We start from the raw sequence: 26,227 nt of genomic DNA on the forward strand, positions 1-26,227 counted from the left end.
CATAACACTATGGTCCACTCTCCATCATGAATCGGCAGCGCTAGTCCTGAGAGAAGTTGCAACCCCTCATTAATTAGCCAGTGGCTCTTCCCACTTGTTGAAACAGCAATTAAATACCAATTAAGGATTAAACAAATTAATAACAATGTTCAATTTGTCATTCAAATATAATAATAACAATGAGTTAACAGTGGGAACATTAGAAAATGCCCCAATTCTGCAGATGTTTTAAATCAACAGGTTCTTTAACCTCACCAAACTCCACCCCTCCTTCTTACTACACTTGGTACATTCCCTTCCAGGAACTTTACCATAAAAGGAGTCCGAACGACCCAGGCGAAACATTCGAAGCATTTTTGCCAGAATGTGAAGAGGCTTCAAAACAATTTGAAGGCCATCTCCACAGTGACATCTGCTGGCCGATATGGCTGTCACTACATCTTGATAGGGCTTTTCTGTGAAACAATGACGCACACATCCTGCACAATTCCAAACAAAGCTACTTATTATACCAGACAATCAATAACTGTGATCAGCAGATGTTTTGGAGAAATCCTCTACGAAACAAGGAAAGAAAAATAATGAGACTGTTAAAGATCTGTGACTGTAGTGACCAGTGTGCTTCAATACAATTGTGTTAACATTTGTGTTGCTCACAATAAATCAGTTTATAAGTAAAACATACAGAGGAAAGACTGCAGTGTTCACTGTAAGAACCACAAAAATTTACAGCTGTGGGCTGAGCTCTTGGGCTCCGTCAGCTTTGTCTTTGCTCACAGCCCTGAAACTATGGATGTGTTTGGTTAACTTTTAAGTTTTCTGGGAATTCGTGCCATCAGGTTTGTTCTACACACTGTCGAGCAAAGCTAGAAGCTGGCATAGAGTTAGGTTCGATTTTTAATTAACTTAAATATTTATAGTTAAATGAAAAGACTGTGTTTTTCTTTATAAAAAGTTAACATTCATCACATTTTCATGGGGTAATTCTGACAGTCCATTTTACACACATATTTAAATCATCCTCTGCTGAACTTGAACTTTATCTTGTAACACTGGCATGATGTTTTACTGTGAGTCTGGAGTAACCTGCAGTAACTCCCGTTGTTATTAGTTTTTTTTGTTTTTTTTTAGATATTCACAATAGAAGTGGCAGTGAAAATAAAAGGAAAGGAAAAAAACAAATTTTGCATGAAAATTGTTACAAAATAGATCGCCTGTGATTAATGTGTTTTTCTTGCTTTTCTTTTTATAGTATAAATATATTCTTTATGGTGGTGCAGTATGTGAGTAATGGATTGTAGTGAGGATTAAATCACTTAATGCTGCAAATGACATTTTTTGTTGAAAGAAGAAAAAACTAGAGAACCGATGGAATCAGAACCGCTGGTGTTCTTATTAGGATATTTCAATGATTTTACAGCACAGTGTTCCTGCTGATATGGTATGAGCTCACCCACCAGTCTCTGTCTCTCACTTTCACTCCAGCAATCTTTCAAATAAGATATTTAAATATTACTCATATATCTATATAATTTTTATTTGATTATACTTTGGATTCCAGTGTTTAAGGGACTGGATAGTCTAGTCTTCACAATCCACAGTAATAATGAGAGAGAGGGTATTATTTTCTTTGACACATGCCAGTGTAAAATTGAAATACTAGTATCGAAAGTATTAGTTCAGTAATTACAAGGTCCGGTCCAAAAGATGAGTTAATATAAACTGGAAATTCTTGTGCATGAGCAGGTACACCAGCTGCTGAAACTGGGGTACTAAAACGTCACTGCGTCATGGTCATGTGATCTGGGTGTTTTGAACCACGCAGCAGTGTTTCGAAACATCTGGAATTCAGAAGTTCAACACAGTGTTGAAACGTTTGTTTCGAGCTTCCCATGCCTACTGGTTTGGCAGTTCCTGGATTTTGCCAGCTGGAGGCCAGGTGTAGTCTAGAGGAGATGTGAGAAACAAATTAGACATAAATCTTAAAACATTATTTTTAAAATTGTGAAAACAGTTGATTAAGTCTTAACGTCGGGGCTCCTTAGAAGGGCTCATTGCAAAGTGAGTCCTTCAACCTCTGAAAAGCAGCCCCACATTCCTTTGTTCAATGAACTTTATTTGGCTGATTCTTGTGCGTGAGCTCTTTGAGGGGAGCTGACATGATTGAAAAGTTGGGAATAAAATGACTGTACCAGCTAACCAAACCAATGAAGGATCTCAGCTGAGCCTTTGTCACGGGACTCTCAGCAGACCTGATGGCTTTAACTTTCCCATCTTGAGGACAGATCACTCCATTTCCCATCACAACACCCAAGTACTGACACCCCGACTTTGCTATGGAGCACTTGTCAGGACGAATGGTCAGGCCTGCTTCCTTAATCCTTTGCTGGAGGTGGAGGTGTTCCTTCCAGTTTTCACTGAACACCACAATATCATCAAGATAAGCAGCTGATAAAGATTCAGTACCTGCCAGTATCTTGTCCCTCATGCTCTGAAAAGTAGCTGGTGCTCCATGAAGCCCAAAGAGGAGAACTGTAAACTGGAAGTGACCAGAAGGGCTGAAATGCTGTAATTTCGTTACTCTCAGGACTGAAGAGGGAGGGTTAGGGTCACAAATCAAATGTGCTGAAAAGATTTGCTAAAATCGTCTCCACTAGATCTTAACCCTATGATGTCCTTTGTATCATATTTGATACATGAGTTTCTGAGACCTCTATCTCGTCAACATGATCAATACTTGCCATAATTTCAAAATGTTATGGACAAAACTCTTTTTTGGCGTCTGAATTTGACTTTGTTGTTAACAAGAAGTTGCCAAAAATGCCCAATGTATCAAATGTAATACAAAAAAATAAATAATAAATATATAATAAAAATATATCATACACAACATGACATAGCAAAAAAAATTGTGGATTTTGTTATAGATCGCGGATACAAGCGGCAGAAATGAGCTTCCTCCGAAGGGTGGCTGGCCTCTCCCTTAGAGATAGGGTGAGAAGTTCGGCCATCCGGGAGGGGCTCAGAGTAGAGCCGCTGCTCCTCCACATCGAAAGGAGCCAGTTGAGGTGGTTCAGGCATCTGACAAGGATGCCTCCTAGGCGCCTCCTGGGTGAGGTGTTCCGGGCATGTCCCACCGGGAGGAGGCCCCGGGGCAGACCCAGGACACGCTGGAGAGATTATATCTCCCGGCTGGCCTGGGAACGCCTTGGTGTTCCCCCGGATAAGCTGGAGGAGGTGGCTGGGGAGAGGGAGGTCTGGGCTTCTCTGCTTAGGCTGCTGCCCCCACGACCCGGCCTCGGATAAGCGGATGAAGATAGATGGATGGATGGATTTTGTTATAAGGGTTAATAAACATCTCAGTTCCAAAAAACCCCAGAATTTTCTGGCTATTTTTTGATGGGTTGGGCCTTATCTTATCTGGATGACTTCCTCAGGAGTCATGGTGTCAAGTTCAACAGCCAAGCAGGTGGAAGAGGCAGTAGGAGCAGTGTGTCTGACAGGGGAAACATCTGCTGGCTCTTCATGAGGTAAATGCCAAAACGGAAAGAAGCAACAGAAGAAGCAAAAGAAGCAAGGAAGAAAGCTGCCTAACCAGTTCAGCTGGCAATCTGAATGCTCAACGTCATGCTAACGATTGTATCCGTGCTTTTGAGTCATGGGGAACAGACACTAGACCTTTGCTGTACTCGATGATGGTTCAGAGAGGACCATGCTGCTCCCTGCTGCTGCAAAGACCCTTGTTCTGAAAAGCATCCTGGAGGACCTGCCATTACGGACCTTCCACCAAGACATTCAAATGCTTCATGGCCATACCGTATCCTTCAGTGTTTCTGCAACTACATATCCTGGGTCCCACTACAAGATTGACAAAGCGTTCACAGCTCATCACACATATCCTACTGATCAGCTGCAAAGGAAGTACAAATACCTGAAAGAGATCCTGGTGCCTGCCTTGAAGGAAGCCAAGCTGCTGCTCCTTATTGATTCAGACCAACCACACCTGATCACCCCCATAGAACCAGTTCGCCTTGGCCCACCTGGAATAGGGAGTCCTTGGGTTATAGGCACAAGCCTGTGTCCTATGAGATGCCAACTCTCCGAAAGATCTATAGAGTTCTAGCCTCACAGTACGACTCTTTGGGCTATCTGTTACCCTTCACCACTCGGGCCAAGCTCCTCCTCAGGCAGGTAGGGGATAAGAAGCATGGTTGGGACGACTCAAACCTACAGTCCAGACTCCTGCAAGCTTGGTCTGACTGGGAGGCGGAGCTTCAGTTTCTACCTCACCTTACTTCCCCACGTGCTTATGTTCCTGCCAGTGCTAACTCAAAGGAGGCCATCCGTGAGGTGCACATCTTTATGGATGCCTCTGAGAAAGCTTATGGAGCAGTATCTTATATGAGGACTGAAGAACACGATGGACAGGTTCACCTCACCTTTATCCTAGCTCGCTCCTGTGTAGCCCCCAAATGAGCCCTCTCTATACCCACCTAGAGCTTTGTGGAGCTTTGCTGGCAGCGCAGCTGGCCAGTATCTTGAATAAGGAACTCACCTCTGCTATTGAAAGGTCAGTTCTATGGTCTGATTCAACCGCTGTTCTCACCTGGTTGAGCTCACAGTCCTGCTGCTACAAAGTTTTTGTAGGAGCCAGGGTAGCTGAGGTACAGGAGTTGACAGAGAACTGTACCTGGTGCTACAAAGCCTCAGCAGGCCTCATTTGAGTGGAGGTCAATTACTATGACTAGAAGGTCTTGACGGACCTAAATTGCGTCCTATCGTCCTGGATCCTTCACATCCTTTCCTGCTCATCCAGAAATATGACCTGCATCATCCAGGCCCTGAATGGGTGTTTGCGGACCTGCAGAGGTCTTATTGGTTGCTGCGTGAGAGAAAGGCAATTCGCAAGCACCAGCGAACCTGTCCTGAGTGCCAGCGTTGGAGGATTCAACCCTCAGTTCCCAAGATGGCTGACCTTCCTGCTGCTCGGCTTAGGTTACATAAATCAAACCTTCTACTCAACCGGTGTTGACTGTTTCAGGCCTATGTTTGTGAAGATAGGAAGATGGCACGAGAAACGTTGGGAGATCATTTTCAAGTGTATGACAACGAGGGCGGTACATCAGGATCTCCTAAGTAGCCTAGACGTGGATGCATTCCTTATGGCCCTGAGATTCATAGCCAGAAGAGGAACCCACAGAGTTGTGGTCTGACTGTGGGACCAACTTTAAAGGAGGATAATGGGAACTAAGAGAAGCCTTTGCCAACATGTCATGGACATTGTAGGGGCAGCTTGCCCGTCAGAAGATCAGATTTCAGTTTAATCCCCCGGCTGCCCTACATTTTGCGATGTATGGGAGAGAGAGATCCGTTCAATGAAGTCAGCTCTGCGCACTTGTGTGGGTTCCCAACCTCTTAATGAGGAAGTACTTCTTACAGTTCTGCTCCAGGTGGAATTGATCCTAAACACGAAGCCCTTACGCTATGTTTCCACCAATGTGGTGGAAGTGAAAACTGTGACTCCTAATAGTCTCCTCATGGGGCAGCCTGATGGATCACTACCCCAGGTGGTCTACCTGGAGATAGTGCCTCAGTCTTCGACTGAGGTTGTCTGACAGATTCTTGCAGCTCGGTTCTGGATAAGATTCCTCAAAGAATACCTACCTGGCTTACAGGCAAGGCAAAAATGGCACTCAACTCCCCATGAACGTCTGGCAAAGGCAATTGTTATGGCTGCAGATCAAGATTCATCGTAGTGTTGATGGACTTGTCAGATCTGCTGATGTGAACATTAATGGATGTGTGTACACCCGACCAGTTGCTCGGTTGGTGATTTTACCTGCCATGCCTTTGGACAAAGAGGGTACTGAGAAGCACAGCAAGTCGCTCCCTGAAACTGATTAGGGAGCCTTTTCTGGGCCCCAAATGTGTAACCACATTTGGGGGCGGTGGTATAAAATGCTCAGAGATTTTCCGCTCCTGCAATATTGCTTTGAATGAGGTTATAGGAAATGACATAGGCATAAGTTTGATGCGCTACGCTGCTGCTCCAGAGGGAGAGATAGTACTTCCAGGTTAGCTTGTTATTACCTCACCGTGTAAGCTGCATTCCTGTTTTGCAATCCTTAACGGTGATGCTCCGAATGTTAAGTTAATAAGTTACCTTAAATCTGTTTATTTGCAATCTCGAGGTTTGCCACAGCTTGAATTACTTTCTACTGAGTCGTAGCGGCGCATTTTCACGTGGTGACTGAAGCCATGTGCTGCCGGCTGCTGTGATAGTCATCAAGAAATTTGGTGGTTGTCTGTGAGGAGGAATGAATTGTTACTAGGAACAAATAAGGTTTACCATTAAGAAGAACTAACGCAAATGTGTTTGCAAAGTCTAGAGGTAAAGGTTGGTGCAAAGAATTGGTTGACATGTGATTACTCACCTGTCTTTCCTCTCCACTCCAGGATGTTCAGGCAAATGTTTCCCCGGGGTCCAAACACCATTTAAAGGTTCTGGGACAGGTGAAGGGAGTGTGGGGAATCTCTGTGCATGGGGCTTTTGGTGTTTTTAAAATAATTGTTAGAGCTATACAGGCAAATAAATGCCTCTTGTTTCCACCATACTGTGTCTTGGTCTTCCTCACTGTAAATCCAGTCACACAAGGCCGCCCTGTTACAGTCATGGTCGTGTATAAGCACAGATAGATGTGTAGGTTTATCTTATTAGATATTATTGAGTTTATATTAGTTGAACCACTGCAGCTGTAATATATTTGATCTAATGGCAACACTGAGCATTAGGTGACATTAAACCACCGTTGTTTATGTAAGATTGTATTGTGTTGTACTTTTTGTGTAGTTTTTCTGTATTGTGTTGGATTTGTATTTTATTTTTGTCTTTTTATCTTTATATTGTTTCAGTGTACACTGAGGGCCGTCAGAGCATTGTGATTTCAAATTCCTGCACTGTAAAATCTAACTAGTTCACAGAACTCAAAAAATATGCAAACTCGTTGCCTCAAAAAAACTAAGTAAAGCTTACTTAGGATGACTGTTAGGACAACTTATACATTGCAAGTCTGCAGTATTAAGAATAACTTTATTTCTGACCGTACAATACTAATTGTTTACCTACTGACAAACATTTCAAGTTCAACTAAATAAAAAAACAATTTGTGGTAACCTGAATATGATTAAAAATAATTAACAACACTTTTTGTAATGATGTTAAAATGAACCCAACTTTTATTTTCAAACACAACAAAGTACAACAGCCAACATACTGGACACTGTTCTGCTGAACAACAAACAATTATATTGCCATCACTGTTATAATCTTACAATGAAACAAAGTCTCAGATGTAATTATTCTGAAAATAAGTTTAGGCCTACCACAAGTTTGTTTTGTACTTACTTATATAATCAAAATAAAATATTTGTTGTTCTGTCATAAGTGCAGTCTCTGATTTAAACAATACATTTGTTTTTCATTCCAACACATGAGCTGGAATGTTGTAATGTTTTAAGGATGCTTGTTTCCAGTCCAGGCATTACTGCCTGAATGACTGTCATGGATCGAGGTGATCCAAATGTAGGTGCAGAAGAAAGTCTTTAACTTCCCTTAAGTACAGTGGCAGTGGATGTGGGTTGGAGATGCAATGAGCTTGAACCTGCAGGCGACCATCTTCACTGACCACACCATCTGTGACGGAGGACTCATCTCTCCTGGTGTCCTGCAAGCAAACAATCATATTTTTTGGAACATGAACTTAATTGCTTTCTTAAAACATTTTTTCTGCATTTGGTATAAAACAGACTCCAATTTAGACAATCTCAGGCTCCCTCCCCACCGGAGAGGTGACATTCAATGTCCCAAATTGTCAGTCTGGATAGCCCTGACCCCCACTCAACATACAATAATGTCATGAAAGCATCATTTTAAAAAGGGCTATGTAAACATGGCCAATAACTTTCATTCTAATGATGTGCAAAATGATTTGGGCACAAAACAAATTTTGCTGTTAGAAAACTTTCAGACTTCACTATATACAGTGTAGACCCTCTAATCTAAGTTTGGGGGATGTGATCTTTCAAGAAATGCAGACCAAACTGTTGTTGTTTGTTTACTTACACAGCATGTCTTGTAGAATTAACTGGAGTCACAGCAACAGCACAGTGCAGTCATATCTCAAGTCTAATAACAGAAGACAGGAAAAGATCAGTAAAGAAACAACTTCCCCAAACCAAAGCACAAACAAAACAATAAGTAAAACAGGCTGATCTAAAGTATGATTAAAGTTCAACCTGATTAATAAAAATGTCACTGACAATTGCTAATACCGTATTTACCGCACTATAAGGCTCACCAGATTATAAGGCGCACTGTTAAAGACTGGCTCTGTTTTCATACATAAGGCGCATCATATTATAAGGCGCATTAAGACAAAAAAAACAGTGAGATAACTCGACCTTTATTAAGCTCATTCACAGTAACTCTTAACACTGTTAAGCTGTAACACATTAAATATTGAAAAATACACTTACTTTTTCCAGTACATTCAACTTCCACAATTCCATCAAATTCTTCACCTTCCGTGTCTGAGTTATGGTAAACAGCTGGGCAATTTCGGCATCAAGCATGCCCGGATCCCTCTCACGCCGGATTAAAAGGCGTTTAAAGTGCATTCATCAGAATAAAACAATCGGATGAGTTAAACTTTAACCAACTCATTCACAGTAGCTATTAACATTGTTAAGCTGTAAAACATCAAATATTGAACAATACACTTACGTTTCCAGTTCATTCTACTTCCACAAATCCATCAAACTCTTCACCTTCAGTGTCTGAGTTAAACAGCTGGGCAATTTCGGCATCAAGCATGCCCGGATTCCTCTCATCATTATCTGAATCAGTCTCGTTGCTGTTACTTAGCTGTTCAGTGATTATTCCAGCCTTCGTGAAAGCTTGAGACTGATACCTTAGCCCAAGCATCCACGATCCACTGGCAGATAGTGGCGTAACTCGCTCGGCGTTGCCTCCCTGTCTTGGTGAATGTGTGTTCGCCTTCTGTCATCCAATGCTCCCACCATTTAACTTTGAACGACCTGTTGACACCAATATCTAGTGGTTGGAGTTCTTTGGTTAATCCACCCGGAATGACGGCAAGCTCCGAATTAGTTTGCTTCACTTGGGTTTTGACAGCCTCGGTGAGATGGGCGCACATGGAGTCGTAGATCAAAAGAGACGGAGATTTGTGGAAAAAGCCATCCGGTCTCTTGACATAAACTTCCCTCAGCCACTCGATCATTTTCTCTTCGTCCATCCAGCCCTTTGAGTTAGCCTTGACGATGACGCCGGCCGGAAACTTTTCTTTTGGCAAAGTCTTCCTCTTGAAAATGACCATGGGTGGTAGTTTCTGGCCATTAGCTTGGCAGCCCAGAACTACAGTGAAGGATGACTTCTCGTTCCCTGTGGTGCGTATAGATACCGTACTGGTCCCTGTTTTCTTGACAGTACAGTTCACGGGGATGTCAAAGGTGAGGGGGACCTCGTCCATGTTAGTGATGTGTTCTGGCCGGATCTTCTTTTCAGTGATCTTATTCTGGCAGTAGGTGCAGAAAATGGCCAACTTTTCTTTGTAATCGTTTGGCAGTTGCTGTGAGACAGTAGTTCTTGTGCGGATTGAGAGATTATGCCTTTTCATAAAACGGAAGCACCAAGAAGGTCCCCCTCGAAAGTCGTTGATATGCATGTCACGTGCTACCGCTGTTGCCTTGAGTCGAATAGAGACTGTAGAGACACTTCTACCTGCTGTTCTCTGTTCAATAACCCACTGTTCAATTTTGTCCTCTAACTGCGGCCATCGCGCCTTGTTCCCTCGGAAACTCCTTTTGGTCTTTTTTACTTGTTTTAGGTCATCTTCTTGCTTCCTCCACTTGCGCACCATCGACTCATTAATGCCGAATTGTCTCGCAGCTGCTCTATTTCCATTCTCTTCTGCATAACTAATTGCTCGAAGTTTAAAATTCGCTTCGTAAGCGTGTCTCTTCGCGGGTGCCATTTTGGAGTCGTTATACACACACAACACGGTAATGTTGTGTTGAAGCACAGTACGTATTACTCCGCGAGGCTCCTGGCAACGGTAACCGTTATGCTCCAAAAAGTGGCACTAAAAAATTTTTTTTGACAGATTTTTGAGCATAGTGTGCCACATAAAACTGGTTCGAGGTCAGTAAGCACAAACCAAAATTCATACATAAGGCGCACCAGATTATAAGGTGCACTGTCGATTTTTGTGAAGATTTAAGGATTTTACGTGCGCCTTATAGTGCGGTAAATACGGTATATTGGAAAACCAAAATACTTACCACTGAGTTGATGTCTTCCTGTCCAACAGCAGGAGTGCTGGTCCCGAGCCTCAAAGACAGTAAGAAGCAAGCAGAGGGAGAAAAAACAGAACATTTTTCAGAAACTGATTTGATCCTTAATGGCTGTGCAATCATTGTAACTTACAACACAGAAGGTCAATGTAGACCCCATACAACCAAATTAGACTAACACACATAGTATTAAAAACACCATCTACTACTGTGTCTGAATGTGTGGTATTGGCAATGTCAATTTAGGCCTAAAGAGATATGTGTTTAAAAAAAGACCACCTAATTTAAATATAATCATTACATGCTTGTTAAAAGTTAACTTCCAATATATAAAGTTTCTAATAAGCAAAATGACCAGATCTAACATATGGCAGGGTTTATATGTACCATAATGTTTCTTATGATTCAACTGTGGAATTTAACTTAATTCTTTAGAAGGACAAGATATATTACTTTATTCTCAATTATAAAGCCAACCTAGACTTTAACCATTTAACAGGCCACTAATCTGGATTATAGCTTTCACAACAAAATTTGTTTTTAAACACATTTTTTAACAAAACAAATAGTATTATTATTATTATTATTTAAAATGTAATTAAACAGAAAAGTGGTTAAATATAAAAGCAGCTTGCTTATGTTGTTAAATAAAGGCTAGATTTGACATTAATAGATGTCACAGATGTTTAAAAGCTGCCACAAAGCATTAAAAAAACTACACGTCTCCGAAAACGTCGGAGCATTTTTGCACATATGTGATGTCTTGATAAATCGAGCAGATATTTGAACTTTACACAGCTACATTCTCGCCTGAAAATATCTTAAAAGTTTATTTTGTGACCAATGACCTGCAGAATATTACGTGTCCATAATTGTCACTTAAAGTCGAACTTTATGCTTTCTCCATCTTGAAAGTGATTACATCCTTGCATTACATACTTTAGTTTCATTTTCTGCAGGCATGTTTCTGAGAGAGAACAGGCAGATTTGGAATATAACGTGCAGCGTTCTATAGATGGATGCATAAAGTGAAAAATTACATGTATGTGCTAACTTTCTAAACACTTGGTTACATTTATGATAAATGGATTTGAAAGTAGATAAAACACATTTGTGTCGGCCTTGGCTCATTAAAGTTCTTGTCTTTAAATTAACTTTGTGTGTTTCAGGTACTGCACTCTCAAAGACTGAATGAACCAGCACTGCAGCCACGGGTCACTGTGAGCATCACAGGGAAGGTTGAAGCCGCCCACTGCACCTGTATGGCTGGAGTCTTGGAGACCTGAATCCATGGCCGTTTATCAATATGCGTACTTGTGCGTACTTGCGTTCTCGTGTACTCGTGATATGTCATCAGTCGGAGACCAAGTACTGTTCCAATTCGAAGTACGCATCACGCCGAGAACGCGAAAAAGTCCCGGATGTGTTCTCGATCCGCCCGTTTCATCGAGCATGCATCGGTGTGGACTTGGTACAGCTAAATATCCCAGAATGCATTTCGTCCAAAACTCAACAGCGGACTCCCGGCACATCGTTTCCAACCTCCCCCCCCCCAAACCGCTCGCGGTCTTCTCACTACTCAGGTTAAAGAAACTCCAGCAGCTGTCTATAGTATTGAGTGTCCACTAGAATAGAAATAAAAGCGTTCTAACATCTCACCTGCTTGTTTTTATCAAGGTATGTACACGTATGTACATGTACACTATTTTTATTAATAGAGGTTTCACTACTGAGGTTAACAATGATATATAAGTCACGTAGATCACTTCTAAATGTTAATGTTTGGTTTATTTCAGTGTTTTATTTGTTCCTGAGTAAACTGGTTTGGCTGTGATTAAAGTTAAGCTTCATAACATGTTACTTACAGTTAAATTAAGAGGGGACGGCAGTAAAAACTCCGGACCTGTGACATCATCACGTACGCTGGTGTTCCGACTGTACAGATCACGAGTCCGTGCTCGCGTTCTCGGCGGGTACGTACTCGCGTACTTGGGCATTGATAAACGGCCCATGTCGCTGCTCTTCTGTTTAAAGTAGAAGCAACAGTGTTGATCCGTGGCATAAGGACTGTTACAGATGAACCTGCATACTGGGTTTTGCTGGGTAATATGACCAAGATACAGCCAGAGGTTGGCCATAAGATGGACTTCTCCTCTTCAGCTGCCCAAAAAAGGCTCTCGATCAAAACATAAACAGACCATCCTTAGTGACAGGTAAAAGAAGCCGTCCTCAAAAGAAAAATCCCACCTGCTACTGTGGAGGAGTTGTCACCACTATTGGATACTTTGCTGGAACACAGTAAAGCTGTGGGTTGTGGGAGTGACCCATAATGTTTTATATAGGGGTCTAGATTTATGCCTGTAGTGCACTGCCATGTAAATAATTTGCATTTACTGAATATGTACTGACTGAGTACCACTGTTCAAAAGTTGAATAAAGAAACAAACTAATTTTTGCCTCTTTTTTTTTTTTATTAAAACCACTTTAAAGAAAATCACATCAGTTACAGTGTAGAATCCATGTCATTTATAGTTTATAAAAGACAATGTTTACAGAAAATCATGACAGCGTTTACATAATATCATCCACTACTAACACTACTTAATTTACTGTATCTTTTGAAAAACTACCGCTATTTATACAGCACAAGACTTAAGAATATTTAACAGGAGCAAGTTTCATATTTCCCTGGTTTTACTACCACACTGTTCACCAAAACGCAGCAAACCTTCATGATCTTATCCAGAAGGATCACCTCTTCACCCTCAAATGGAAGAAGTAATCTGATTGGCATGGTGGTTTGTTTGAAGCAGGGATTTCGGAGAGGCCCTTGTGTAGCGCTGGAACCCAGTCACGATGTGTTTCATCAATTTCATAGGCTGGTTTGCCTGCAATCATGCCAAATAATTAGCAACTCTATAAATAGAAGGTAGTTCTGCAAAATCACTCATTAGGATGTTTTTTCTAATTTGCTATGACCTCAGAGTGCATCGAAAATAAAACTATTAGGCTATCCGGTCTTTAAGTGATGACGTGACGAATCCTGCTTCCGTGCCTAGTCTGCGTTTAATATGGGTTTTGTGTTTTGTATTTTCTTCTATTTAATCTCAAAAAGCTCCTAAAAACAGTCAGTGATCACTGTTGGCCTCCCTCGGCTTTTATTACTACTAATCATTTTAAAGCTCAGTTTTTAAAACCTTACGATGTAGCTACAGCCCAGCCCGTGCAGCAGTCTATGAATGACTAATCCTATTCATCCTTGTGGATGAATTATCTCAGTTGTTCTCCTGGCTTAAGTTTGGTCCGTTTACAGCATCCTGCCATGAGATTACATTTGTTCCTGACCACCGAGAATCCTCACGATAACTTTTATCGAGTGGAAAAAAGTTAGCGTGTTTATATTATGCTCACGTAGCTGTGTCGCTAGCGGTCACGTAGCACATCGTTATATACCAGCTAGCCAACCTTCAGTAACCCTACAAACGTCACTGCTGTTTAGTTTTCTGTCTTCATTTATGTTGGAAGTGATAGCAGAGCTGTACGTTTGAATTTGTTTCCAAAATCCCTCATTTAGATGGAAGCTAGCGAGCTAACTTCCTGCTAATTTCTAACTCTGTTAAATGTCATAAATTCCGTTTTCATGGATGCCTGGATGATGAACTCAATTGTTACACATGGTAGAGCAGAACGCTGATCATTTTATTACAGATGAAAGACTTTAGATAGTTTTTCAACTCTCAGTGATGCCACAGTGATCGTGTGATTTATGGACCTGCAGCGGAGTTTGAGCCCAGACACGGCTAGTGACTTCAGACTTAAAGACCGGATAAAGAGTGATATGAACATATCTATAACTTACCGGAATGAAAATGTCTGGAGCACACCAACATATATGTGGAGATAGAAGAAAACTGGATATCAGCTCGTCTCACAGCTGCTATCCAGACTAGACGCCTTCTTTTGGTAACACCCGATACATGAGCTGCCTCATGTTGCTTCCAGGTGGGGAAAGAATGAAAAGATAAACCATTTTCAACCTTATTCCCCTGCCGGTCGTGCGATCTAACATTACAACCGACCGCACAGCAAGTACGAACCATAGCTGGTGTTATCTGTGTTCTTTCGCTCCTCTTTCGCTAGCGCTTTGTTTGGCCCAGAAACATGGCGCCTCGACCAAAAATCCTGGCCACGCCCCCTCTCGTGACATCACGCTCCAAAAGCCCTATTAGGCTAATCGTTGTGTCACTTCCGGTATTTCAGACAATCCCTTTCCGTCAAGGATTTTTAATTTGTTGCGGGTTTTTGTAATTTGTTGCGATTTGCACTTCCCAGCCACTGTATAAAAGTGTTTTCGGAAATGATGGCCGTTTATCAATTCTCAAGTACACGAGTACGTTCTCGGCGAGTACGTACTGGCCGAGAACGCACGGGAGTACGGACTCGCCGAGAACGCGAGCACGGACTCGCGATTTGTACAGTCGGAACACCAGCGTACGTGATGATGTCACAGGTCCGGAGTTTTTACTGCCGTCCCCTCTTAATTTAACTGTGAGTAACATGTTATGAAGCTTAACTTTAATCACAGCCAAACCAGTTTACTCAGGAACAAATAAAACACTGAAATAAACCAAACATTAACATTTAGAAGTGATCTAAGTGACTTATATATCATTTCTAACCTCAGTAGTGAAACCTCTAATAATAAAAATAGTGTACATGTACATACGTGTACATACCTTGATAAAAACAAGCAGGTGAGATGTTAGAACGCTTTTATTTTTATTTTAGTGGACACTCAATACTATAGACAGCTGCTGGGGTTTCTTTAACCTGAGTAGTGAGAAGACCGCGAGCGGGGGGGTAACGATGTGCCGGGAGTCCGCTGTTGAGTTTTGGACGAAATGCATTCTGGGATATTTAGCTGTACCAAGTCCACACCGATGCATGCTCGATGAAACGGGCGGAGCGAGAACACATCCGGGACTTTTTCGCGTTCTCGGCGTGATGCGTACTTCGAATTGGAACAGTACTTGGTCTCCGACTGATGACGTATCACGAGTACACGAGAACGCAAGTACGCACAAGTACGCATATTGATAAACGGCCGTTATTTTGTTGTTGATGTTGTAAATGTGATTTGCACTTCCCAGCCACCGTATTTAGCTACTCAGGTTAAACATGATATATATAGTTAGTTAGTTATGGCTATGGATTGAAAATACCCCCCACACCCCACCCCTAAGGGCTGCACCTCTGAACAATTTTGTCTGGGCTCTTATCTCACTTTTTTCATTTCAAAAGTTCAACAGAAAATTTCACAGACATATTTTTATAATTTTTTTAAGGTTGTGGTGTTAATTTTTAAGTAACATGAGCCCAGCGGCAACAGCAACGCTAGGCTAACACTAACTAGCTAGCAAAATTATAAACCTGGTGCTAAACTAAGAGAAGCCACAAAATCAGTTTGAATAAGAGTAAACATTTACTCACCAAGTCAGTGTATCAGGTAAAGATCTACAGCAATGACAACAACAATATCTTGAGCTGAAGCTTCTCCAGGCTGTTTTCCACAGCGTCTGTGTCTTCGTCCACTTACCAACCAGTCGCCCTTGCTGAGCCTGGTTCTATTTAAGGTTTCTTCCTGTTAAAAGGGAGTTTTTCCTTCCCACTGTTGCCCAAGCGCTTACATGTGATTGTTGAGGTTTTCTGTTTGTTTTGGATTATTGTAGGATATAATATAAAGCGCCTTGAGGTAGTAGTTGAGTGTGAGTATGGGCGATAGATTACAAATAAAAGTTTTTTGGGGTTTTCCCAGTATGACTCGGGGGTGTTGATTCACTTTAATTAACACAATCATCGTGTTGTAACTAGGTTTCTGTAGGGCAGAGTACGTCAATATGACGATCACTTATTAAATCATGTTTAAATTGTTTTGTGCTGGGAGCAGACAGTTTCTATGGGAATGGGGATTTGGGGGATAACAGGAGGAGATCAGATACAAAGCGGCATCTAAGAATGCAACTCTGCTTACTACGGATAATCACGTTTTCAGGGGTTTAATACATTTAACCAGATTTCTAGAGCTGCTCCATGCAAAGTGGGATGAATGCCGTCTCACCTAAGAAGATCAGGTTTTTCACAGAAAGTTTCCCAATTATATATAAAACTATTTTTTTTTTGTTTTTTCTTTAACCATTAACAATTCCTATTAGCAGACTGCAGTACAAAGCTTCACAGTGGGTCTCTAACAAAGCTCAAACTCTGCTTTTCAACACTTGAGTGGCACAGGTGAAAAAGGAACTCAAACAGTGTACTCGTGTAACAGGTGGAGGTTTTCTTGAGGCCTTGAAAACAAAGACAGCTGAAATATTTTCAGTCTCTATGTGTTTATTAGAGATGATACAATGTTGGTCTTTTTGACAGTTGTGCTAAACAAACAGAAAACAAGACAGAAACTTTCAACAGATCTCCTTAGTAACTCTGGTGTCCATTTTCTTGTCCTATGACAGCCGTGAGTGGGGTAATGACAGCTGAGAAATCTGCAAGTCCACAGAATCCTCCACAGCATATGTTCACATTATTTTCATACTCAAACATGTCAGTGAGCCCTAATGCTCTGTAGTTAGGGGCACTGTCACTTTGCAGTAGACCAGGATAAGAACATTTCAAAGGATACAGGTGATCACTTGGAACTCGTCCCTTTAAGGGACAAGTAGAGCTAAATCATGCCAGTGAAATGCCCCTCACGGTATAATAGAAAGACCAGGTTTTTCCTTTAATTTGTCAAATTTTGTGTGCATATACATTTTTCCCTTTTCTCCGACACGGCTACTCTTACAGAGATGCTTATGGCTGTCTCACAGTCAAACACAGCCCACACTGGTCCACAGCCATGCCTTGCTACCACACCGTGCCAGGATCAGCATAACCAGTTTATCACTACCAAAATGTAAAGAAGTGATGAAAAACATAAGTTAACATTACACTACCCAAAATAATACAGTTCCCACTCTCCCAGTTGGTTAAGTTCAGTTGACATCTCCAAACTGCCCTGAGGTCATCAGGGCTATGACAGCTTTGATACTCAAAAGACGAAGCCTGTGGTTTAAACTGAAGTTTGAAAGACAGCAGACTTATAGCAGCCTTTGATAATAATACATTTCAAAATTCTGTCACTTTTGGATCCTAAATCACTAGAATTTAGGGGAGCGTTTGCCTTTAAACAAATATTTTAGTTTAGAAGTTGACCATTTTCTTCATGCATTCTAGTCAGCTAGGATCTGAGAGTGTTCCAGCTTCAGTGTTGTCTGTTGATGTTGGGATGTACAGAGACGTGGCCAAAGTTTCCATCAGCAGCTATTGCAGAGAGATATCCCTGACCAGACTAAATGACAGAACATAACATTGGCACAGATATCCCCAAATATCCCTTTACAGCACATCAAATAGCTGAAAATCGAGTTCCAATGAAAAAACCTGTACTCATCAGTGTTTAGTGTTTCTTTACTTGCATAACATGGAGGGTATATTTTCAAAAACTTATCTGCAGAGTTGGAAAACAGCTGAAAGTTGGAAAACTGCCATCCTTCAAAAATCAGCTTTCCCTTGGCCTAAATAAATCAAGTGGAATAAAACTGCTCACTGTCAGGATGCTGGTGGCAGGCACAGCATGGACCATAGATCTAAAAACATATTTACACTGACCTGTCATTAACTCAGTTCCATTTCTGTCCGTGACTCTTGTTCACTGACTGGGGAGCTGAGGATAAACTGCTTTTGCCCCCAAACGTAACATATACAAGCCTTTTTTAAAAATAGACTGCTTTAAAATCATCTTTGTGTGGGGTGTGTGTGTGTGTCTGTGTGGTTGTGCGTGTTAGTCCCGTTTCCAGTCATAGACTTCACATGTGCACACACTGAACTTCTCTCCTCATTAATGCCGTCTACCTGTTCTTTATGCACTGGACCTGATGCCCACCCACTTCTCTGGATCCACAGCCAGCGGGTACAGGATGAACCTCATTTGCAACACGGAGGCTAAAAGCTGTCTGGGAGGTTGGTGAAAGGTCAAGAGGAGGCGGTCTGCTGGAATCGTTCTCAAGCAGTGACCAAAACATTAAGATCAGATTGTACGGTCTTTTTCACAGAGCACAGGCACTCTTAACATCTGCTCAAACATTGTAACTTTGATAGTGTGTGTTGCTGCCGATTCCAGATCAGGTAGTTCAGTCTCATCCGGAGCCAAATGTTGACTCGACCACAGACTCTAGTCCAAGCTTTTCTGCAGTGTGTCTGAGCCTCAGCTCCAGCTGGTGCTCTGGAGTTCTTGGCGGAGCCAGGATGGCAACGGCTGACCCAACCGGCTCAACAAACGCAGGAGATCCATGTTGTGCTCATGGTAATACTCTGCTAGAAAGGCACGCGACTGCAAGCAAATGCACACACACACAGAGACACACGCACACACACAGACACACACACACGCACGCACACACACACGTACACACACAGAGACACGCGCACACACACAGACGCACACACACACACAGGGGTGAGATTCACAGCAAGTTTTCTCAAGTGTTGTTGTTGCAAGCATGAAACAGACATGGTGGACTGGCGTGTCAATATTACACACTTTGTTGTGATGTCGGGTTGGTCATCAACAATAGAGGAATTTCTTTTTAATTCATTTCTGTGGCTGTGTCATTTCCTAAAGTAGTGTTTATGTTACTCTAAAAGGAGTGAGTCGATTTCGTGTATGTCGATATCTATTTACACTATGTTGTGCTGGAGACCTGAAATAGGTTTAACGACAGGTTTGAAGTTGTTCACACAGATAGCAGACTACTATGTCAGCGGAGAATTGTCAGACTGCTTTCAGCTGTGACTCAAATAACCAATCACAATAACCAAAACATGCTGAAGAGCATCTCTGAACACATGACAGAAAAGACCGTAACAGGTGCCATCCCCGTCATAGACACATGGGGTATGTAAACAACAAGAAAAAAGCAAGATTGGAGGCTAATGATTTTGCTCAGTTCTGTTTTTGCTCTTCCAAAGGTCAGCTTTTAACTGATTGCTTTTGTACTTACACAGCTTATGGCCTAAAATTTAAAAAGAGGTTATAGTACACAAGATTCATCCCCCCAAAGAGCTTGTGCTCATCAGATAACGAGTAGGTGAAGCAATCACAGTGCACGCGTACCTCAGAACTCAACTCCGGGTACTTCCTGCCTTTACTCTTTCCCAGACATTTGGCTCGACCTCCCTCCACTCGCTGACACCAGAAACCTTTGCTGTCATCATACCTGCAAAGACAATGCATGTTTTTTGACGCCACAGCAAACACACCCCACATAGGCTATACATTTTTACATGCTTCTGTGTAAGGCAAGTCAGAAAAGAAAATGACTTTTATACATGTTTATATGTAGGAGTGTTACGAACATTAAAGCCTGGGTGTAGTTGAAGATGGGGGTGACACCAAGGAATCTCTGTATTCCCTCCATCACCAGTACTGGGTTGGACCGCAGCAGCGCCCCATCAACAATGTGCAGCTAAACACAATTATAGAGAAAGAGGGTCAGCAATGTCTGAGAGAACTACAACCATCTTCCAATGTATTCGCAGCAGCCACTGAATGTGCATGTTAGCAGCTGCAGTGTGTGTTACCTGGCTGGCTTGGTAATGTTGCAGCCAGCGGTCCAGGTGGATAGCATATGCCCCAGGATTAAGGCAGTGTCTCTGAAGGGCCAGCAGATCCCTGGGGGCTGAGGCGCCCGCTGTAACTACTTCATGGAAAGTGTGGTTGAGGGCTACAGGGTCCTGATGAGCCCTCTGGTGCTGTAGTTAATAAAACACACACAAACACTAAAGAGGGTTTGAAATGCTATAAAAAAGCCTTTGCAGCCTCACTGTGAGCATTCTCACCTGGTACCAGGAGTAGGCCCTGTCAGCCGGGTTAATGAGCACTGCCAGGATCTTGGCCCTGGGGAGCAGGGCCGCAGCTCTTTTAGGGGCTACTTCTGTGTCAAAGTAGTTGGCACTCTTTTCAAACATGAAGTCTGTGCTGACATTGGAAGGGAATGGGAAGAAGTCCATGTACCTGAGGAGGACACACACGCACACCATTACACAACTGTACTGAGGTGAAATGTGTGTTTTTTAAAAAAGAAATATTTAAAAAGTGAGACGCTTTTACAGTTTTGTGTTGCTTCTTAATATAAAAGTGTCCAATTTATAAGACAACAGAAATGACTGGCATGTCCGGATGAACGATCCACGCTTTGTGTTTACGTCTTTGTGTGGAATCTGTTTTCCTGCTCTCGTTTGCTGTTTTAGCTGTTTGGTGGTTGTTGAAATAGTTTTGTCTTTAACCCGAGATTCTGGCGTTTCTGGCTAAATACATTTATATTTAAAATCGATTTGAATCGGTAAATCGACTATTGAAACCAACTCCTAGTGTGTGGGGCTGTACCCTGTAGGTTTATATTGTTAGACAGTAACATTACTTTTTAAGAAAAGTGTTCTGTGTAATGTGTGTAATAATTACTTTGAGTAACGACGCAACAATGATCGCAACAAAGAGCGGAAACACCCCCAACATGAGCAAACATTTGACCACTCAGCATGTAATCAACTTGCATGAATGCAATGTCTTTGACATGCTGCTTAGAGATGGTGCTGACTCAAAGCAATTCCCATCACTAGTGTCATTCTGAATTTGATGGCAACAACGTGTCTTAAGAAGCTGGACAGTGTATCACCCCCTCTTCTTTTAACTACAGTCTATAAAGGTCTGTGACTGAAGGAGAGCAGATACTGGTTTAGAGAGAGGAATGTTGTTGTGTTCGTTTGGTTTAATCTCGCTCCAAATGTTTTTCTTAAATGTAAGCAGCTGTCTCAGTCATCCTCTTCCTCCAGCTCTGAACTGAGCTGGGTTGCTCTCGCCCAGTGTTCCGTACTGTGATTTATTAACCATCTAAATACACGAAGGACTTTTCAAATGACTCTGAGTTATTGGCTGAAATCATGCCTAAATATAATAAAGCTCTAATGATTAGAGATTTTAATGTACATGTGCGCTGGCTTGACAGCATTAACTGACTCGCTGACTTCATGCAGTGGTTGTCCGGACCCACAGAAGAACGTGGACACAGACTGGAGCTCATTTTATCTCACGATGTGTCTGTTTCAAACAGTGTTTTCAGATCACACGCCTGTGTTTTTTGCATTCACTGCTGCACTTTTCTCTGCTTACTTTGATCATTTGTTCTTGTTGTTTTTAACAGTAGCCTTTTCCTCAAGGGTGGTTCCTAAAAGCTTTAAAACAACCACAGATGGAAAAAACCTGGCCTGGATCCCACTGTGTTATCCAACTTTGGGTCCATTTCCAATCTTTCTTTTCTTTCAAAAATTCTCTAGATAAATGTTTATAGCAAATTGAAGGCCCTTTAAATAAAAAAATAAATTAAATTAAATTAAAAAACCCAAACATCCTTGGCTTGTTTTAGTCTGGTTTTAAGTCTCTTCATGGAGCAGAATCAGTACTGCTGACGGGCCACTGCTCACTGTTGGTCCACAACAGTGATGGCTAAGACGGGTCTCTTACCAGGACCATGTCACCAATGAAGAAGATCACTGCCGGACCGCCACATGTCCCCTCCATGACATTCTATCCCAACTCCCGTGCCGACTGCTCAAGATCACCATCACATGGAACCCACCCCACAGAAGACGCAAACCAGGCTGCCCCCGTACAACATGGCGGAGGACTTTCATTGATGATTTACACGCCTGGGATGAGGCCGAAGCAACCGCAGCTGATCGATTACGCTGGCAGAGATCTGCCACCCAATGCGCTGAATGGTGCAGGAGGACCGAACTCTAAGTATTGTGTTTGGTCCTGGTGGGCACAGTATCTAAGGCCTCCTGTCACAAACCTGGGTTTTATGATGGACAGTTAGATTGGACAGTCAAATAACTGCAGTGGTGAAATCCAGCTTCTTTCAGCTGAAACAAGTGGCAAAAATAGAAAAACTGTTGAAAGACCACTTTGAAACAGTAATCCATGCCTTTATCACAACTCTGGATTGGATTACCGCAACTCTCTATTATGTTGGTGTTAGCCAGTCCTTCCTGCCTCGTCTTCAGCTGGTGCAAAAGTATGACTTAACTGGAAAACAGCAAATTACTTTTGTTTTATACTCACTACACTGGCTGCCCGCCCATTTTAGGGTTCATTTTAAAATTCTTTTATTTCTTTTAAGTGCTTAAATGGCCTTGCCCATCTCAGAACTGTTGCACTTGCACTGTCCTTCCCGATTGCTCTTGGATGTGCCGAGGGCACAAGGCTTTGCCGTAGCAGCTCCCAAACTGGCATTAGACAGGCCTCTGCATTTTAAGATCCACCGCTTCTGTTTGTTGTTCGATCTAGTTTGCACATCATCAGCATGGGAGCGAATGCTCCCCCAATAATAAACCAAAGGGTCCTTCTCCTCCTAAGTCTGGGGAATATATCCAGATTTTCCGAAAAGAATTTCAATTTTGGATTGATCTGACTTCAGAACAGTTTTCCATTTTGCCTCAGTCCATTTCCCCATCTATCCATCTTCTTCTGCTTATGTGGGGCAGCAAACTAACAAAGCTGCTGTCTGTTAAAAACCAAACAGGGAATGTCATACTAAAATGAACACACAATGCACACAAATCATGGCAGCGCCGCACAGATCCAGACTTTCCTTTAAGGCACCTGCTATGCTCCCCTATTGGGGATGCTCTGTACACAGTGAACAGTGTGTGTATGTGTTTTTACCAGTCAATCCCATTGTGATAGTTTGCGCCACTGAAGAACTGGATCTCCTCAAAGGTAGTAGGGCTGGGGAAGGAGCTGGTGATTGCTGGGTGGATGCTCAGGAATGAATGAAGTGCTGTAGTACCTTTGAGCAAACAAGACAATTAAAATAATGAAAACAGGGAATTAAATAAGACAGATGAGAGGAATCTATACCTGTTTTTTGTGGTCCAATGATGAGAAACTTTGGCAATCTGTCACAGGTCTTCTCTTTAGACCAGATATCTTTGTGTCTCTTATCATGGCAAGGGTTCTGAAAAAAGAAAAAATCCACACAGTGTGTCATCTTCCATGACGGGTGAAATGAAGATGTCATCAGTTACATTTACATTTTACATTACAGATATTATACACATTACATTTTTAAATAAATAAAAGGGACATGAATGGTTTTGTTTATCATTTCATCACATACTCCCACATCACCCAAATCTTGAAGTAGGCATTTCAATTTCCAAATTGTACAAAAGATGGGGGGAAAGGGTAGGTAAGGTAGATTTTAGATGTAATACTTAAACTTTTAAGATTAGAAATCATGAATGAATTTAAATTTTACATATTACACACCAGAGTCAGGAAAAGAAATCCACTGATCAGGGTATTAGCAAAGGTGCAATTAATGTGTATTTACAAAAAAACCCCCACAAACCCCTAAACTAGATGCTTTAACTATAATTGTACATTCACTGTTTTTCCTCACATCAAACTTCTTGTGCATAGAATTACTGCACCTATCATGAATCTGGCACTTATGCCTGTTTTATCTACTAACTTAAAAGAAAATGCATGAAGACTTTTTCATTTCTAAAATAAAACAATACACTAAAATGTATGTAAAACAATAAAATAATATAATAACAATAAACAATAACAACAATAAAAAAAAGCCCTCTTTGTTGTGAAGCTGTGTTTTAACTGTTGCTTTATTTAATGATTTATAGTGATTAGGTGACTGTGTATACAGTGAAGTGAAAACAGAAACTGGATTTTCTTCACAGCCACTTCACAAAAATACATTTTCTGAAGAAAAAAAAAAAGCCTCAAGTTTTAAAAATAACCACATTGATCAACCCACCTGCCAGAGCGGGTCTCTCTCATCAGGAAAGATTTGGAAATACCTCTCGGCAAGCTGGACCGGTGGTAACGTTTGCAGCCTGAGGTTGGTCCAGCACTGGACAAACTTCACCAAAGACTCAAATGTATACAGACCCAGACGATCGTTGCCATAGTTAGACAGATGGGTCATGAAGATACTGATCTGGATTGGGAAAGTTAAAAACATATTATAACACTGCCATCCTAAGGTTCTATTTTTATTTCATTTTTAATTTTTGTGTGTGTGTGTGTTCACAAAAACGTTTTACTTTTTATTACATGTTAGCAATGTTACTTAAATTCTTTTTACATCATGTGAGAAAGTATTCAATAATTTCATTTGAATAATGACAATAAAAAAAGAAAGCTGACAAACTCTGCCAACTTTAAAAATTTCTTTTTCCCTTGAATTTCAAATTTTGATTAAGATGTTTGACATTGGGAATTTACTATCACACACTGCATGTTATATCCACTAAATTTCTCCATTATCCCCTTATTCTCGTGTCTTAACCATCTTGTTTATTTTGTTAATATCGTTAATCTTTCTCATCCTATTTTGTCTTAGTAGAATTGAAGAAAAAAACTTAAGTAAATGATAAGCAATGGTTAAGTTTGCAATTTCTTAGTTAGAAGAGCTTGGTGCTTGTTTTTTGGGAGCCATTTTTGTTCGAGGGAGGGTCACTGCCAAGAACCTTACACATCTACTCAATGTTCTTTTTCCTGTTCTGGACTAACACGCATCTGTTGCTTAATTGTTTTGTTCTATCATTTAAGGTGAGTGTGCACAATGTCTGTGCTCTAGGAATCAGAATAGTCAGCATTTAAACTTTCTAAACTGGAATGTTAAAGGTTTAAATCATCCAGTCAAGACAACGAAAGCTTTCTTCCATATTATTAAGCACCATAACAGTGATGTGGCTTTCCTGCAGGAGACCCACATCAGGGGGTTTTACAATGCCGTCTCTTTTCACGGTGGAGGGGCCAGTGCTTTTCCAGGCCAAAGGACAAGGGATTTCTATACTGATCAGCCAGAGCATTCCCTTTGAGGCAGTCCAATGTTGTTGTTGATTTCAGTGGGAAAATGTGCAACATTCTGGTTGCTTTAGTAAATGTTTATGCTAACACAGATGACGAGAATTTCGTAAAATAACCATTCTCCTCTCTACCTGACTTAGATAAGTATTCTCTTATCCTAGTGGGTGATTTGAATTGTTGGTAAGACCTAGTTCTACATTGCTCATTTAGAGTAACGTTATAAACAAATATGCATCATTCATTCAACCCTTTTTGTCTTAATATGGAATGTATGACATGTGGCGTACTTTTCCACGTCTCCCTGTAAAAGCTGCACAATGGCATTTCAGTCCAACCCTTCTGTCAGCTGACAATATTGTAAAGTTTATTCAAGATGAGATATGCTTTTACTTTGCTACCAACTCCTCCCCAGAGACTTCCAGCCTTGTTGTACGGGATGTCTTTAAAGCCTGTATGAGAGGCCAGATTATTCCTTATTCAGCAAAAAAACAAAAAGAAAACAATCCACTCATGAATGAAATAAATTAACACAACAAATTAAGGAGACCGATGGAGAGTATGCTCTAAAACAGAGTCCTGAAATTTTTAAAAAGCATTTGGAACTCAAAACAACGCGAGACCTACTCACAGCTTACTGATCTGAACATTTTTCCTCTTACATAAAAAATCTAAATTCTACATGAATGATGACAAACCTGCCAAAATATTAGCAAAGAGTTGTCAAAGCCATTTAAACTTCACAGATGCACTCGCCTGGGGTGTCCACTCAGCCCCCTGCTTTTTGTAGGAGGCTGAGTGGACTCATAGGGGGCCCATAGAACCATTTGCACTGCATTTCGTAGTTGCAAAGAAATATCTGGCATTTGG

The 26,227-nt window shown here is 41.4% G+C and overlaps 1 protein-coding gene across 1 annotated transcript in view; it reads right to left on the minus strand.

Annotated features, from left to right (window-relative positions):
- Positions 1 to 16,751: 16,751 nt before the first annotated feature.
- LOC134640086 (bifunctional heparan sulfate N-deacetylase/N-sulfotransferase 2-like) overlaps positions 16,752 to 26,227 on the minus strand; it is a 33,487-nt gene continuing 24,011 nt past the window's right edge. The window contains exons 8-15 of the mRNA XM_063491680.1: positions 24,303 to 24,485; positions 23,384 to 23,480; positions 23,189 to 23,312; positions 20,305 to 20,479; positions 20,047 to 20,217; positions 19,822 to 19,931; positions 19,580 to 19,682; positions 16,752 to 18,796 (exon numbers count right to left, since the gene is read on the minus strand). Of these exons, the coding sequence (XP_063347750.1) occupies positions 18,671 to 18,796; positions 19,580 to 19,682; positions 19,822 to 19,931; positions 20,047 to 20,217; positions 20,305 to 20,479; positions 23,189 to 23,312; positions 23,384 to 23,480; positions 24,303 to 24,485 (1,089 nt within the window). The 3' untranslated portion in view covers positions 16,752 to 18,670. The remainder of the gene's footprint in view (positions 18,797 to 19,579; positions 19,683 to 19,821; positions 19,932 to 20,046; positions 20,218 to 20,304; positions 20,480 to 23,188; positions 23,313 to 23,383; positions 23,481 to 24,302; positions 24,486 to 26,227) is intronic.

The sequence above is a fragment of the Pelmatolapia mariae genome, linkage group LG13, assembly GCF_036321145.2.
Source record: "Pelmatolapia mariae isolate MD_Pm_ZW linkage group LG13, Pm_UMD_F_2, whole genome shotgun sequence".
Classification (NCBI taxonomy): domain Eukaryota; kingdom Metazoa; phylum Chordata; class Actinopteri; order Cichliformes; family Cichlidae; genus Pelmatolapia; species Pelmatolapia mariae.